The sequence below is a fragment of the Salvelinus fontinalis genome, unplaced genomic scaffold (assembly GCF_029448725.1).
Source record: "Salvelinus fontinalis isolate EN_2023a unplaced genomic scaffold, ASM2944872v1 scaffold_0001, whole genome shotgun sequence".
Taxonomy (NCBI): Eukaryota; Metazoa; Chordata; class Actinopteri; order Salmoniformes; family Salmonidae; genus Salvelinus; species Salvelinus fontinalis.
The window spans coordinates 431,068-446,310 of record NW_026600210.1 but is presented as its reverse complement, the minus strand read 5'-3'; the positions used below and the strand labels follow the sequence as shown (position 1 = coordinate 446,310).

At 51.4% G+C, this 15,243-nt stretch overlaps 1 protein-coding gene across 2 annotated transcripts in view; it reads left to right on the top strand.

Moving 5' to 3' along the window:
• Positions 1-14,825, top strand: part of arih1 (ariadne ubiquitin-conjugating enzyme E2 binding protein homolog 1 (Drosophila)) — a 57,570-nt gene extending 42,745 nt beyond the window's left edge. Inside the window, exons 9-14 of one of the 2 annotated variants that reach the window (XM_055910122.1) lie at positions 846-917; positions 1,645-1,775; positions 3,639-3,696; positions 5,851-6,111; positions 10,230-10,342; positions 11,022-14,825. In XM_055910122.1, coding sequence (XP_055766097.1) covers positions 846-917; positions 1,645-1,775; positions 3,639-3,696; positions 5,851-6,111; positions 10,230-10,342; positions 11,022-11,106 — 720 coding nt within the window. In that variant the 3' untranslated portion in view covers positions 11,107-14,825. The remainder of the gene's footprint in view (positions 1-845; positions 918-1,644; positions 1,776-3,638; positions 3,697-5,850; positions 6,112-10,229; positions 10,343-11,021) is intronic. The other variant, XM_055910123.1, reaches the window with a different exon arrangement.
• The last annotated feature ends 418 nt before the right edge of the window (positions 14,826-15,243 follow it).

Here is a 15,243-nt window from a genome sequence, read left to right as displayed (position 1 = left end):
GTTCTACCCTCTGACATGACACGATATAGGGCTAGGTTCTATCCTGACATAGGCCTAGGTTCTACACCCTGACACGACATAGGGCTAGGTTCTATCCTGACATAGGCCTAGGTTCTACACCCTGACACGACATAGGGCTAGGTTCTATCCTGACATAGGCCTAGGTTCTACACCCTGACACGACATAGGGCTATGTTCTATCCTCTGACATGACATAGGGCTAGGTTCTATCCTCTGACATGACATAGGGCTAGGTTCTATCCTCTGACATGACACGATATTGGGCAAGGTTCTACCCTCTGACATGACATAGGGCTAGGTTCTATCCTCTGACATGACATAGGGCTAGGTTCTATCCTCTGACATGACATAGGGCTAGGTTCATAACAGTAGGAACAGCCTCCTAATATGGAGGTGCACCACTCCCCTTTTGCCTTCAGAACAGCCTCAATTCGTCGTGGCACGGACTCTACGGTGTCAAAAGCCTGTTGTCAAGTTGTCTGGATGTCCTTTTGGGTGATGGATCGGTGCGCCTGGCACCTACTACCATACCCCCGTTCAAAGGCACTTGAATATTTTGTCTTGCCCATTCATCCTCTGAGTGGCACACAGACACAATCCATGTCTCAATTTTCTTAAAGCTTAAAAAAACCTGTTTCCTTCATCTACACTGATTGAAGGGGGTTTAACAGGTGACATCAATAAGGGATCATATCTTTCACCTGGTCAGGTTATGTCATGGGAAGTACAGGTGTTCCTAATGTTTTGTACACTCAGGTGTATGTCTGTCTTGCTGGATGAATATGCAACAATTAGCTGACCTCTGTTGCTCTGCTGTCCTACAGTGGCTGAGAAAGTGGATTAAAAAGTGTGACGATGACAGTGAAACATCCAACTGGATTGCAGCTAATACCAAGGTATGGTTATAATGCTACATAACATAATACCAAGGTATGGTTATAAGGCTACGTAACATAATACCAAGGTATGGTTATAAGGCTACATAACATAATACCAAGGTGTGGTTATAATGCTACATAACATAATACCAAGGTGTGGTTATAATGCTACATAACACAATACCAAGGTATGGCTATAATGCCACATAACACCAAGGTATGGTTATAACTCTACACAACAATGCATAATACCAAGGTATGGTTATAATGCTACATAACATAATACCAAGGTATGGTTATAATGCTACATAACAATACCAAGGTATGGTTATAACGCTACACAACAATGCATAATACCAAGGTATGGTTATAATGCTACTTAACATAATACCTAATACCAAGGTATAGTTATAATGCTACATAATATAATAATACATAATACCAAGGTATAGTTATAATGCTACGTAACATAATACCAAGATATGATTATAACACTACATAACACCTTAATTCCAAGATATGGTATCAGTCCAGATCTACAGAGCGAACGTTCACGGTCTGTATTTTATAAAGCGTCTCAGACTAAGGAATACTGCCGTACGAGAGTCCTACTCTGAGACGCTGTGTGAATACTGGCCCGGGTTAATGTGATGTCTAGATAGACGTGTTCATACCTTGGTTTATTGGCTGCGCTCCACTCGGGGGGGGGGGTTTCACTGTCCTCGGCACACTTTTTTTCTCACAGGAGTGTCCGAAGTGTCACGTGACCATCGAGAAGGACGGCGGCTGCAACCACATGGTGTGTCGGAACCAGAGCTGTAAAGCTGAGTTCTGTTGGGTCTGTCTGGGCCCCTGGGAGCCGCACGGCTCGGCATGGTGAGTAGTAACAATCGCGCGCATTTGGCGAGTCTGGAGAATCGCGCGCACGTTCACCCGGAACAGGTCACCGTGTACTGACTTCACGGTGCCTCTGTAGCAGAGTTGGTAGAGCATGACTCTTGTAACTGCCGGGATAGTGGGATCGATGAATAACATTTATTTATTTTTTTAAATGCACGCTTGACGAAGTTTTTGTGTTTGTCGCACACCATTCTCGATGACACCTAAGACAATGTCGTGTGTGTGTGTGAAAAGCCCAAGAGGGCAGGCTTTTCTGAGATACTGGATCTGGCAGCGACGATTATACCACGAACATTGTCACTTAGGTCACTGGTTTTGCCCATTTCTAACGTTCAATCGAACAGTAACTGGATGCCTTGATGCCATGTGACTGTCTGTCTGCTTTATACAGCATGCCATGTGACTGTCTGTCTGCTTTATACAGCGTGCCATGTGACTGTCTGTCTGCTTTATATAGCATGCCATGTGACTGTCTGTCTGCTTTATACAGCATGCCATGTGACTGTCTGCCTGCTTTATATAGCGTGTCTGTCTGTCTGCTTTATACAGCATGCCATGTGACTGTCTGTCTGCTTTATACAGCATGCCATGTGACTGTCTGTCTGCTTTATACAGCATGCCATGTGACTGTCTGTCTGCTTTATACAGCATGCCATGTGACTGTCTGTCTGCTTTATACAGCATGCCATGTGACTGTCTGTCTGCTTTATACAGCGTGCCATGTGACTGTCTGTCTGCTTTATATAGCATGCCATGTGACTGTCTGTCTGCTTTATACAGCGTGCCATGTGACTGTCTGTCTGCTTTATATAGCATGCCATGTGACTGTCTGTCTGCTTTATACAGCATGCCATGTGACTGTCTGTCTGCTTTATACAGCATGCCATGTGACTGTCTGCCTGTCTGCTTTATATAGCGTGTCTGTCTGTCTGCTTTATACAGCATGCCATGTGACTGTCTGTCTGCTTTATATAGCGTGTCTGTCTGTCTGCTTTATATAGCATGCCATGTGACTGTCTGCTTTATATAGCATACCATGTGCCTGTCTGTCTGCTTTATACAGCATGCCATGTGCCTGTCTGTCTGCTTTATATAGCATGCCATGTGACTGTCTGTCTGCTTTATACAGCATGCCATGTGACTGTCTGTCTGCTTTATACAGCATGCCATGTGACTGTCTGCCTGTCTGCTTTATATAGCGTGTCTGTCTGTCTGCTTTATACAGCATGCCATGTGACTGTCTGTCTGCTTTATACAGCGTGCCATGTGACTGTCTGTCTGCTTTATACAGCATGCCATGTGACTGTCTGTCTGCTTTATACAGCGTGCCATGTGACTGTCTGTCTGCTTTATATAGCATGCCATGTGACTGTCTGTCTGCTTTATACAGCATGCCATGTGACTGTCTGCCTGTCTGCTTTATATAGCGTGTCTGTCTGTCTGCTTTATATAGCATGCCATGTGACTGTCTGCTTTATATAGCATACCATGTGCCTGTCTGTCTGCTTTATACAGCGTGCCATGTGACTGTCTGCCTGTCTGCTTTATATAGCGTGTCTGTCTGTCTGCTTTATATAGCATGCCATGTGACTGTCTGTCTGCTTTATATAGCATACCATGTGACTGTCTGCTTTATACAGCATGCCATGTGACTGTCTGTCTGCTTTATACAGCGTGCCATGTGACTGTCTGTCTGCTTTATACAGCATGCCATGTGACTGTCTGTCTGTAGGAGCTAATGTGTCGGTGTACCTAATAATAAACTGTCCTGTAAGTGAATACCCGTTCAAAATGTACCTACCTCATATGTAAAGTAGCCGTAATGATGATGTCCTGCAGGTACAACTGCAATCGCTACAATGAAGATGATGCCAAGGCAGCCAGAGACGCACAGGAGGTATGTTCTACACAGTTAACCTTCTACAAAACACCAGAGACACATCACAGGAGGTATGTTCTACACAGTTAACCTTCTACAAAACACCAGAGACACATCACAGGAGGTAGGGTCTACACAGTTAACCTTCTACAAAACACCAGAGACACATCACAGGAGGTAGGGTCTACACAGTTAACCTTCTACAAAACACTAGAGACACATCACAGGAGGTATGTTCTACACAGTTAACCTTCTACAAAACACATCACAGGAGGTATGTTCTACACAGTTAACCTTCTACAAAACACTAGAGACACATCACAGGAGGTATGTTCTACACAGTTAACCTTCTACAAAACACCAGAGACACATCACAGGAGGTATGTTCTACACAGTTAACCTTCTACAAAACACATCACAGGAGGTATGTTCTACACAGTTAACCTTCTACAAAACACTAGAGACACATCACAGGAGGTATGTTCTACACAGTTAACCTTCTACAAAACACTAGAGACACATCACAGGAGGTATGTTCTACACAGTTAACCTTCTACAAAACACCAGAGACACATCACAGGAGGTAGGGTCTACACAGTTAACCTTCTAGAGACACATCACAGGAGGTAGGGTCTACACAGTTAACCTTCTACAAAACACCATAGACACATCACAGGAGGTAGGGTCTACACAGTTAACCTTCTACAAAACACATCACAGGAGGTATGTTCTACACAGTTAACCTTCTACAAAACACATCACAGGAGGTATGTTCTACACAGTTAACCTTCTACAAAACACATCACAGGAGGTATGTTCTACACAGTTAACCTTCTACAAAACACCATAGACACATCACAGGAGGTAGGGTCTACACAGTTAACCTTCTACAAAACACATCACAGGAGGTAGGGTCTACACAGTTAACCTTCTACAAAACACTAGAGACACATCACAGGAGGTATGTTCTACACGGTTAACCTTCTACAAAACACTAGAGACACATAACTCTCCTATTATATTATTATATCTTGTTGTAAAAGATGGTGGGTTGTAGTGTATTACTGTTGTACCACTACTGCTACTACTACTACTGTAATTAAGTGAAGGAGTTACAGCACTTCCTGTTCTACTGTAATTAAGTGAAGGAGTTACAGCACTTCCTGTTCTACTGTAATTAAGTGAAGGAGTTACAGCACTTCCTGTTCTACTGTAATTAAGTGAAGGAGTTACAGCACTTCCTGTTCTACTGTAATTAAGTGAAGGAGTTACAGCACTTCCTGTTCTACTGTAATTAAGTGAAGGAGTTACAGCACTTCCTGTTCTACTGTAATTAAGTGGAGTTACAGCACTTCCTGTTCTACTGAAATTAAGTGAAGGAGTTACAGCACTTCCTGTTCTGCTGTAATTAAGTGAAGGAGTTACAGCATTTCCTGTTCTACTGTAATTAAGTGAAGGAGTTACAGCACTTCCTGTTCTACTGTAATTAAGTGAAGGCGTATGCGTTACAGCGCTCCAGAGCGATGTTACAGCACTTCCTGTTCTACTGTAATTAAGTGAAGGAGTTCCAGCGCTTCCTGTTCTACTGAAATTAAGTGAAGGAGTTACAGCACTTCCTGTTCTGCTGTAATTAAGGGAAGGCGTTACAGCACTTCCTGTTCTACTGTAATTAAGTGAAGGAGTTACAGCACTTCCTGTTCTACTGTAATTAAGTGAAGGAGTTACAGCATTACCTGTTCTACTGAAATTAAGTGAAGGAGTTACAGCACTTCCTGTTCTGCTGTAATTAAGGGAAGGCGTTACAGCACTTCCTGTTCTACTGTAATTAAGTGAAGGAGTTACAGCACTTCCTGTTCTACTGTAATTAAGTGAAGGCGTATGCGTTACAGCGCTCCAGAGCGATGTTACAGCACTTCCTGTTCTACTGTAATTAAGTGAAGGAGTTACAGCGCTTCCTGTTCTACTGTAATTAAGGCGTGTGCGTTACAGCGCTCCAGAGCGATGTTACAGCGCTTCCTGTTCTACTGTAATTAAGGCGTGTGCGTTACAGCGCTCCAGAGCGATGTTACAGCGCTTCCTGTTCTACTGTAATTAAGGCGTGTGCGTTACAGCGCTCCAGAGCGATGTTACAGCGCTTCCTGTTCTACTGTAATTAAGGCGTGTGCGTTACAGCGCTCCAGAGCGATGTTACAGCGCTACCTGTTCTACTGCAACCGATACATGAACCACATGCAGTCGCTGCGCTTCGAGCACAAGCTGTACGCCGGGGTCAAGGCCAAGATGGAGGAGATGCAGCATCACAACATGTCCTGGATCGAGGTGCAGTTCCTGAAGAAGGCCGTGGACGTGCTGTGTCAGTGTCGCTCCACACTCATGTTCACCTACGTCTTCGCCTTCTACCTGAAGAAGAACAACCAGTCCATTATCTTTGAGGTACAGTGTGGCGCTAACCCAGAGTTTCTCAAACTCTGTCCCCTGGACAACAAGGGGTGAACGTTTTTTTTTTTTTTTGACCTAGTACTACACAGCTGATTTGAAATAACTAATCATCAAGCTTTGATCATTTGTATCAGCTGTGTAATGTACGGGATGATAACTAAATGTGCACCTCTTGGGTCCAGAGGACTGAGTTTGAGAAACGTTCTACCTCAAGAACAGCCAGTCCATCTTTGATATAAGAGGAATCTAGGGGGAGGAGGGGGAGGAATCTAGCCCCAGCCCCGACCCTGGTGGCTAGCCGGTCCCAGCCCCAACAGCCCCGACCCTGGTGGCTAGCCGGCCCCGACCCTGGTGGCTAGCCGGCCCCAGCCCCGACCCTGGTGGCTAGCCGGCCCCAGCCCCGACCCTGGTGGCTAGCCGGCCCCGACCCTGGTGGCTAGCCGGCCCCAGCCCCAACAGCCCCGACCCTGGTGGCTAGCCGGCCCCAGCTCCAACCCTGGTGGCTAGCCGGCCCCAGCCCCGACCCTGGTGGCTAGCCGGCCCCAGCCCCCAACCCTGGTGGCTAGCCGGCCCCAGCCCCCAACCCTGGTAGCTAGCCGGCCCCAGCCCCCAACCCTGGTGGCTAGCCGGCCCCAGCCCCAAACCCTGGTGGCTAGCCGGTCCCAGCCCCAACAGCTCCAACCCTGGTAGCTAGCCGACCCCAGCCCCAACAGCTCCAACCCTGGTAGCTAGCCGGCCCCAGCCCCAACAGCTCCAACCCTGGTGGCTAGCCGGCCCCAGCCCCGACCCTGGTAGCTAGCCGGCCCCAGCCCCAACCCTGGTGGCTAGCCGGCCCCAGCCCCGACCCTGGTGGCTAGCCGGCCCCAGCCCCGACCCTGGTGGCTAGCCGGCCCCAGCCCCCAACCCTGGTGGCTAGCCGGCCCCAGCCCCCAACCCTGGTAGCTAGCCGGCCCCAGCCCCCAACCCTGGTGGCTAGCCGGCCCCAGCCCCAAACCCTGGTGGCTAGCCGGTCCCAGCCCCAACAGCTCCAACCCTGGTAGCTAGCCGGTCCCAGCCCCAACAGCTCCAACCCTGGTGGCTAGCCGGCCCCAGCCCCCAACCCTGGTGGCTAGCCGGCCCCAGCCCCAAACCCTGGTGGCTAGCCGGTCCCAGCCCCAACAGCTCCAACCCTGGTAGCTAGCCGGTCCCAGCCCCAACAGCTCCAACCCTGGTGGCTAGCCGGCCCCAGCTCCAACCCTGGTGGCTAGCCGGCCCCAGCCCCCAACCCTGGTGGCTAGCCGGCCCCAGCCCCCAACCCTGGTAGCTAGCCGGCCCCAGCCCCCAACCCTGGTGGCTAGCCGGCCCCAGCCCCCAACCCTGGTAGCTAGCCGGCCCCAGCCCCCAACCCTGGTAGCTAGCCGACCCCAGCCCCAACAGCTCCAACCCTGGTAGCTAGCCGGCCCCAGCCCCAACAGCTCCAACCCTGGTGGCTAGCCGGCCCCAGCCCCGACCCTGGTAGCTAGCCGGCCCCAGCCCCAACCCTGGTGGCTAGCCGGCCCCAGCCCCCAACCCTGGTGGCTAGCCGGCCCCAGCTCCCAACCCTGGTGGCTAGCCGGCCCCAGCCCCCAACCCTGGTGGCTAGCCGTCCCCAGCCCCGACCCTGGTAGCTAGCCGGCCCCAGCCCCGACCCTGGTAGCTAGCCAGCCCCGACCCTGGTAGCTAGCCGGCCCCAGCCCCGACCCTGGTGGCTAGCCGGCCCCCAGCCCCCAACCCTGGTAGCTAGCCGGCCCCAGCCCCCAACCCTGGTAGCTAGCCGGCCCCAGCCCCCAACCCTGGTAGCTAGCCGACCCCAGCCCCAACAGCTCCAACCCTGGTAGCTAGCCGGCCCCAGCCCCAACAGCTCCAACCCTGGTGGCTAGCCGGCCCCAGCCCCGACCCTGGTAGCTAGCCGGCCCCAGCCCCAACCCTGGTGGCTAGCCGGCCCCAGCCCCCAACCCTGGTGGCTAGCCGGCCCCAGCTCCCAACCCTGGTGGCTAGCCGGCCCCAGCCCCCAACCCTGGTGGCTAGCCGTCCCCAGCCCCGACCCTGGTAGCTAGCCGGCCCCAGCCCCGACCCTGGTAGCTAGCCGGCCCCAGCCCCGACCCTGGTAGCTAGCCGGCCCCAGCCCCGACCCTGGTGGCTAGCCGGCCCCCAGCCCCCAACCCTGGTAGCTAGCCGGCCCCAGCCCCCAACCCTGGTAGCTAGCTGGCCCCGGCCCTGGTAGCTAGCCGGCCCCAGCCCCCAACCCTGGTGGCTAGCCGGCCCCGGCCCCCAACCCTGGTAGCTAGCCGGCCCCGGCCCCCAACCCTGGTGGCTAGCCGGCCCCGGCTCCAACCCTGGTGGCTAGCCGGCCCCGGCTCCAACCCTGGTGGCTAGCCGGCCCCGGCCCCCAACCCTGGTGGATAGCCGGCCCCGGCCCCCAACCCTGGTGGCTAGCCGGCCCCGGCCCCCAACCCTGGTGGCTAGCCGGCCCCGGCCCCCAACCCTGGTGGCTAGCCGGCCCCCAACCCTGGTGGCTAGCCGGCCCCAACCCCGACCCTGGTAGCTAGCCGGCCCCAGCCCCCAACCCTGGTGGCTAGCCGGCCCCAGCCCCCAACCCTGGTGGCTAGCCGGCCCCAGCCCCCAACCCTGGTGGCTAGCCGGCCCCAGCCCCCAACCCTGGTGGCTAGCCGGCCCCAGCCCCCAACCCTGGTAGCTAGCCGGCCCCAGCCCCCAACCCTGGTGGCTAGCCGGCCCTGGTAGCTAGCCGGCCCCAGCCCCCAACCCTGGTGGCTAGCCGGCCCTGGTAGCTAGCCGGCCCCAGCCCCCAACCCTGGTAGCTAGCCGGCCCTGGTAGCTAGCCGGCCCTGGTAACTAGCCGGCCCCAGCCCCGACCCTGGTAGCTAGCTGGCCCTGGTAGCTAGTCGGCCCTGGTAACTAGCCGGCCCCAGCCCCGACCCTGGTGGCTAGCCGGCCCCAGCCCCCAACCCTGGTGGCTAGCCGGCCCCAGCCCCCAACCCTGGTGGCTAGCCGGCCCCAGCCCCCAACCCTGGTGGCTAGCCGGCCCCAGCCCCCAACCCTGGTGGCTAGCCGGCCCTGGTAGCTAGCCGGCCCCAGCCCCCAACCCTGGTGGCTAGCCGGCCCTGGTAGCTAGCCGGCCCCAGCCCCCAACCCTGGTAGCTAGCCGGCCCTGGTAGCTAGCCGGCCCTGGTAACTAGCCGGCCCCAGCCCCGACCCTGGTAGCTAGCTGGCCCTGGTAGCTAGTCGGCCCTGGTAACTAGCCGGCCCCAGCCCCGACCCTGGTAGCTAGCCGGCCCTGGTAGCTAGCCGGCCCCAGCCCCGACCCTGGTAGCTAGCCGGCCGTAGCCCCGACCCTGGTAGCTAGCCGGCCCTGGTAGCTAGCCGGCCCTGGTAGCTAGCCGGCCGTAGCCCCGACCCTGGTAGCTAGCCGGCCCTGGTAGCTAGCCGGCCCAGGTAACTAGCCGGCCCCAGCCCCGGCCCTGGTAGCTAGCCGGCCCTGGTAGCTAGCCGGCCCTGGTAGCTAGCCGGCCCTGGTAGCTAGCCGGCCCTGGTAACTAGCCGGCCCCAGCCCCGACCCTGGTAGCTAGCCGCCCCTGGTAGCTAGCCGGCCCTGGTAACTAGCCGGCCCCAGCCCCGACCCTGGTAGCTAGCCGGCCCCAGCCCCGACCCTGGTAGCTAGCCGGCCCTGGTAACTAGCCGGCCCCAGCCCCGACTCTGGTAGCTAGCCGGCCCCAGCCCCGACCCTGGTAGCTAGCCGGCCCTGGTAGCTAGGTAACGGACCCAACCCTAAACTCTATTGTACAGTACAGCCATAGACAGCTAACTCCAACCCTTCAAGAACAGCCTCACATCATAGTTGAGGTATGGTGAAAGTGGCTAGGTAGTGGGACCAGGAGAGAGCCCCCCCCCCCCCCCCCCCCCCCCCTTATGCTGGGTCATGATCATTGGGTCACACGGTAGCAAAATGGTGTGCGACGGAAAACAAGCATTTCCTATTGGACAAATTGCAAGGGTACCGTTTCCATGGGTTTGGTCTGTTATGGCCCTGGTGTGGTGTTTATGTGGATGACCAGGCTGAATTTTTGTGTCATCAGAACAACCAGGCCGACCTGGAGAACTGCACAGAGACGTTGTCAGGATACCTAGAGAGGGACATCTCCCAGGATTCCTTGCAGGATATCAAGCAAAAAGTACAAGATAAATACAGGTGGGTGGAAGATTTTAACTCACAAAAATGAACCAATTTACAACCTGAATAATGGCCACATTTGATCCTTTTTTGGTAAGGCCCTGAAACATTTCTGTGTCTGGAGATATATTGTTCAATATACACAGAGAACACCAAAACATTAGGAGCACCTTCCTGATACTGAACCCCCCCCCCCCCCCACCCCCGCCCCCAAGAAGAGCCTCAATTTGTCGGGGCATGGACTCTACAAGGTGCAGAAAGCGTCTCACAGGGATGCTGGCCCATGTTGACTCACAGTTGGCTGGATGTCCTTTGGGGTGGTGAACCATTCTTGATAAACACAGGAAACTGTTGAGCGTGAAAAACCCAGCAGCGTTGCAGTTCTTGACACAAACCGGTCCGCCAACTACCATACCCCCGTTCAAAGGCACTTCAATATTTTGTCTTGCCCATTCACCCTCTGAATGGCACACAACACACAATCCATGTCTCAAATGTATAGAGGCTTTTAAAAATCCTTCTTTAACCCGTCTCCTCCCCCTTCATCTACACTGATTTAACAGGTGACATCAATAAGAAAACCCCTGGTTTCACCTGGTCAGTCATGGAAGGAGGTGTTATTAATGTTTTGGTGTCCTCCTGTGTATATTCTCTCCCCGTGTGTATAGATACTATACAACGTCTCTCTCCTGTGTAGATATTGTGAGAGCCGGCGGAGGGTGCTGCTACAGCACGTTCACGAAGGCTATGAGAAGGACCAATGGGAGTACATAGAGGATTAAGAAGGACCAATGGGGAGTACATAGAGGATTAAGAAGGACCAATGGGGGAGTACATTGGCCTCATGCTCATGGACCATCTCTAGAGAGAATATATTTTCTTTGGCCCTGAGAGGATATCTGTGTTGTGTGTGTTTCTCTCTCTCTCTACTGTCTCTACACCGTCTCTTGAGTATCTCTTCTCTAGAGAATAGAAAATCGCTTTCTTCTACCTTCTCCGCACCATGGACTATCCTCTAGTTTAGAGACTTTTCTGTTCTGTACGTTGCTTTCTCCACATCACCATGGACTATCCTCTAGTTTAGAGACTCTTCTGTTCTGTACGTTGCTTTCTCCACATCACCATGGACTATCCTCTAGTTTAGAGACTCTCTCCTGGGACACCACCCACTAGTACCTCCTACTCCCCTCCCTGGTTGAATGGAAACCATCAATAAGAGGTAGAATATTAAAACGGTGTTAACAACAGTGTGAGAAGACTGACCATTCAAGAACAGATCGATTTCTGGTCCCAGCCCATCCCCGCTGGCCCCACCAGCCCATCCCCGCTGGCCCCACCAGCCCATCCCCGCTGGCCCCACCAGCCCATCCCCGCTGGCCCCACCAGCCCATCCCCGCTGGCCCCACCAGCCCATCCCCGCTGGCCCCACCAGCCCATCCCCGCTGGCCCCACCAGCCCATCCCCGCTGGCCCCACCAGCCCATCCCCGCTGGCCCCACCAGCCCATCCCCGCTGGCCCCACCAGCCCATCCCCGCTGGTCCCACCAGCCCATCCCCGCTGGTCCCACCAGCCCATCCCCGCTGGTCCCACCAGCCCATCCCCGCTGGTCCCACCAGCCCATCCCCGCTGGTCCCACCAGCCCATCCCCGCTGGTCCCACCAGCCCATCCCCGCTGGTCCCACCAGCCCATCCCCGCTGGTCCCACCAGCCCATCCCCGCTGGTCCCACCAGCCCATCCCCGCTGGTCCCACCAGCCCATCCCCGCTGGTCCCACCAGCCCATCCCCAGCCCATCCCCGCTGGTCCCAGCCCATCCCCAGCCCATCCCCGCTGGCCCCAGCCTTTCCATTCTGGTCCCAGCCCATCCCCGCTGGCCCCAGCCCATCCCCGCTGGCCCCAGCCCATCCCCGCTGGCCCCAGCCCATCCCCGCTGGTCCCAGCCCATCCATTCTGGCCCCAGCCCATCCCCGCTGGTCCCAGTCCATCCCCGCTGGCCCCATCCCATTCCCGCTGGCCCCGTGTTACTGAACTGCAGCAGGCTTCATAAGACTTTTTTTGACATATGACATAAGAAGAATGACTTCCAAAAAGGGGCCATAGATCACATCGAAAATCAGCTGCAGTTAAGTCTGAAGATGACACCAAAAGTGGCCATCGTTCAAAACCAATCCTTTTTTTGCCCCGGTTGTTTGGCAAATTAGGACTCGTTCTCGACCCCAAAAATGCTTATGTGTTTGTAACAATTATTAAGAAAGTATAATTAAAATGATATGTTTGATTTTAATAAATGGAAACATAATGTCATTATTGGGAGTATTGTGTGAGTCAGTAGAATAGAACTAACTCTCAACTGAAAGTGTTTATATGAAAATACAACAGGAGTCGTCTCGGTGTGTATTTACACTGTAGTATTCAAAAATTCTGTTAACTTAACCCCAAATTCAAAAGGTTTTTCCAGAAATCCTGGTTGGAAGATTCCCAGTATCGGGAGCGAAATAAGGATCCTTCAAACCAGGATTTCTTGAACTCTGGGATTTCTCTCGACCTTAATTTGCAGTGTGTTCGATCAGCCTAGAAAGAGATCTCTAAAGCCTCGTTCACACTGCAGGCCTTAATGCTCAAGTCCGTTTTAGAATACTGATTGTCCAAACGGCATGTTAAAAACGGGCCAAATCAGGTGTGTGTGTGTGTTCAGACGGCAGTCATTTGCTAACATGGCTATGCTAGTTGTCATAGTAATGACAGGTGTGTGTGTGTGCACAGTGGTGTAGGCTGATTTAGTGGTGGTGCTTGTTCTTCCTATCACTCAGAAGTTATGTAGCAAGCTAAGAGGACAACAATGCCTGCCATGGACGTTTCCCCCGTTGCTTTGAATGTCCAAAATCATAGTGTAAGTACTTTTTGAGATGAACCAATTTGAAAAAAAAAGTCATCTTTTTTTTTTTTTTGCTAGCTAGTTAGCTGTTTAGTTCACCATTTTGTTTGTAAACAATTAACAAGCTAATTAGCTAGAACATGTTCTTGTCAACAGAGCAGCTAGCAAACACACGCGTTAGCATACCTACTCGTTCCATTTTTTTATTTTATTTACTATTTTGTAGAAATAACACATATAGTGACTAAAAAAACCACTTGAGGGCAAATAAATCAGACAAGTCACATGGCCAAGTCGGTTTGAAATGTGGCTTCAGGATAAATACCATTCGAATCAGATATGCACATTTATTTTTTGAGTCACTTAAAACTGCCAATGTGAACAAGGCTTTACAATCTTCCAGAATGGGTGAAATTACGTTCAGATTCGTTCATACAAGATGAATACTAGTGGTCTTTTGGGCAGAAATAAAAGTTGCATCAAATTTACTATTAGAGACAGTATTCAAACCCATTGACTTATTCCACAATTTGTTACAGCCTGAATTCAAAATCCATTCAATATTTTTTTCTCCAAACCATCTATACACAATATCCCATAATGACAAGGTGAACACATTCTTTGTAGAATTCTTTCAAATGTATTGTACATTTACATAAGTATTCACACCCCTGAGTCAATACATGTTAGAATCACCTTTGGCAGTGATTTACAGCTGTGAGTCTCTAAGAGCTTCCACACCTGGATTGTACAATATTTGCCCTTTTTTTTAATTCTTCTTCAGGCTCTCTCAAATTAGTTGTTGATCATTGCTAGATTACCATTTTCAAGCAGATTTCAGTCAAAAACTAACTCGCCCACTCAGGAACATTCTCCGTCTTCTTGGTAAGGAACTCCAGTGTAGATTTGGCCTTGTGTTTTAGGTTATTGTTCTGCTGAAAGCTGAATTCATCTCCCAGTGTCTGGTGGAAAGCAGACTGAACCAGGTTCTCCTCTAGGATTTTATTTTGCTTAGCTCCGTTTCTTTCTCTCTTTTTTTACTGAAAAACTCCCCAGTGATGACAAGCATACCCATAACATGATGCAGCCACCACCACGCTTGAAAATATGAAGAGTGGTACTCAGTAATGTTTGTATGGGACAAAAGTTGTAAGATGTGTCAAGCTTTTTGTTTTGTTTCTCTGCCCAGGTGATGAAACAATGATTGGATTTTTCTTTACGAAGGAAAATCCATATTTCTTTTAGGCTGTCCGTCTGTCTTGCAGGTGCAGCTATAGCCGTCTGTGACCAACAGGCTCTAGCCTAAATGACATTTCCCTATATAGTGCACTACTTTTGACCAGAGCTAATGCACTATGTAAGGATTCATTTGGGATGTATTCTTCTGTTATCATCACCATGTCTGTTTGCTTGCTTGTTCTCTACCAACATTTCAACTTAACATTCAAGGTAACATGAAAGCAGCTACTTTCATTTGATAGAATCACCCCCCCCAAAAACTTTTCTACATTTTTTTTTCTTAATGCTATTAAAATTGTATTTCTTATTTACAAAGTTAGTGTATAAAATGTTGGAAGATATTAGTTGTTCGTTTTGAAGAAAAACAAATTAAAGTGCAAAATTTGTTTTTTTTTGTCTTTCACACTTTGATAAGGAAATATGAACCCAAGAACTGCAATAGTTTCTACAACAAATGTTACCTTTACTAGGGGAGGAGCATTATAATAACACACCTTTACTAGAGGGGAGGAGAATTATAATAACACACCTTTACTAGGGGGGGAGGAGGAGCATTATAACAACACACCTTTACTAGGGGGGAGGAGGAGCATTATAATAACACACCTTTACTAGGGGGGAGGAGGAGCATTATAATAACACACCTTTACTAGGGGGGGGGAGGAGCATTATAATAACACACCTTTACTAGGGGGGAGGAGGAGCATTATAATAACACACCTTTACTAGGGGGGGAGGAGGAGCATTATAACACACCTTTACTAGGGGAGAGGAGGAGCATTATAATAACACACCTTTACTAGGGG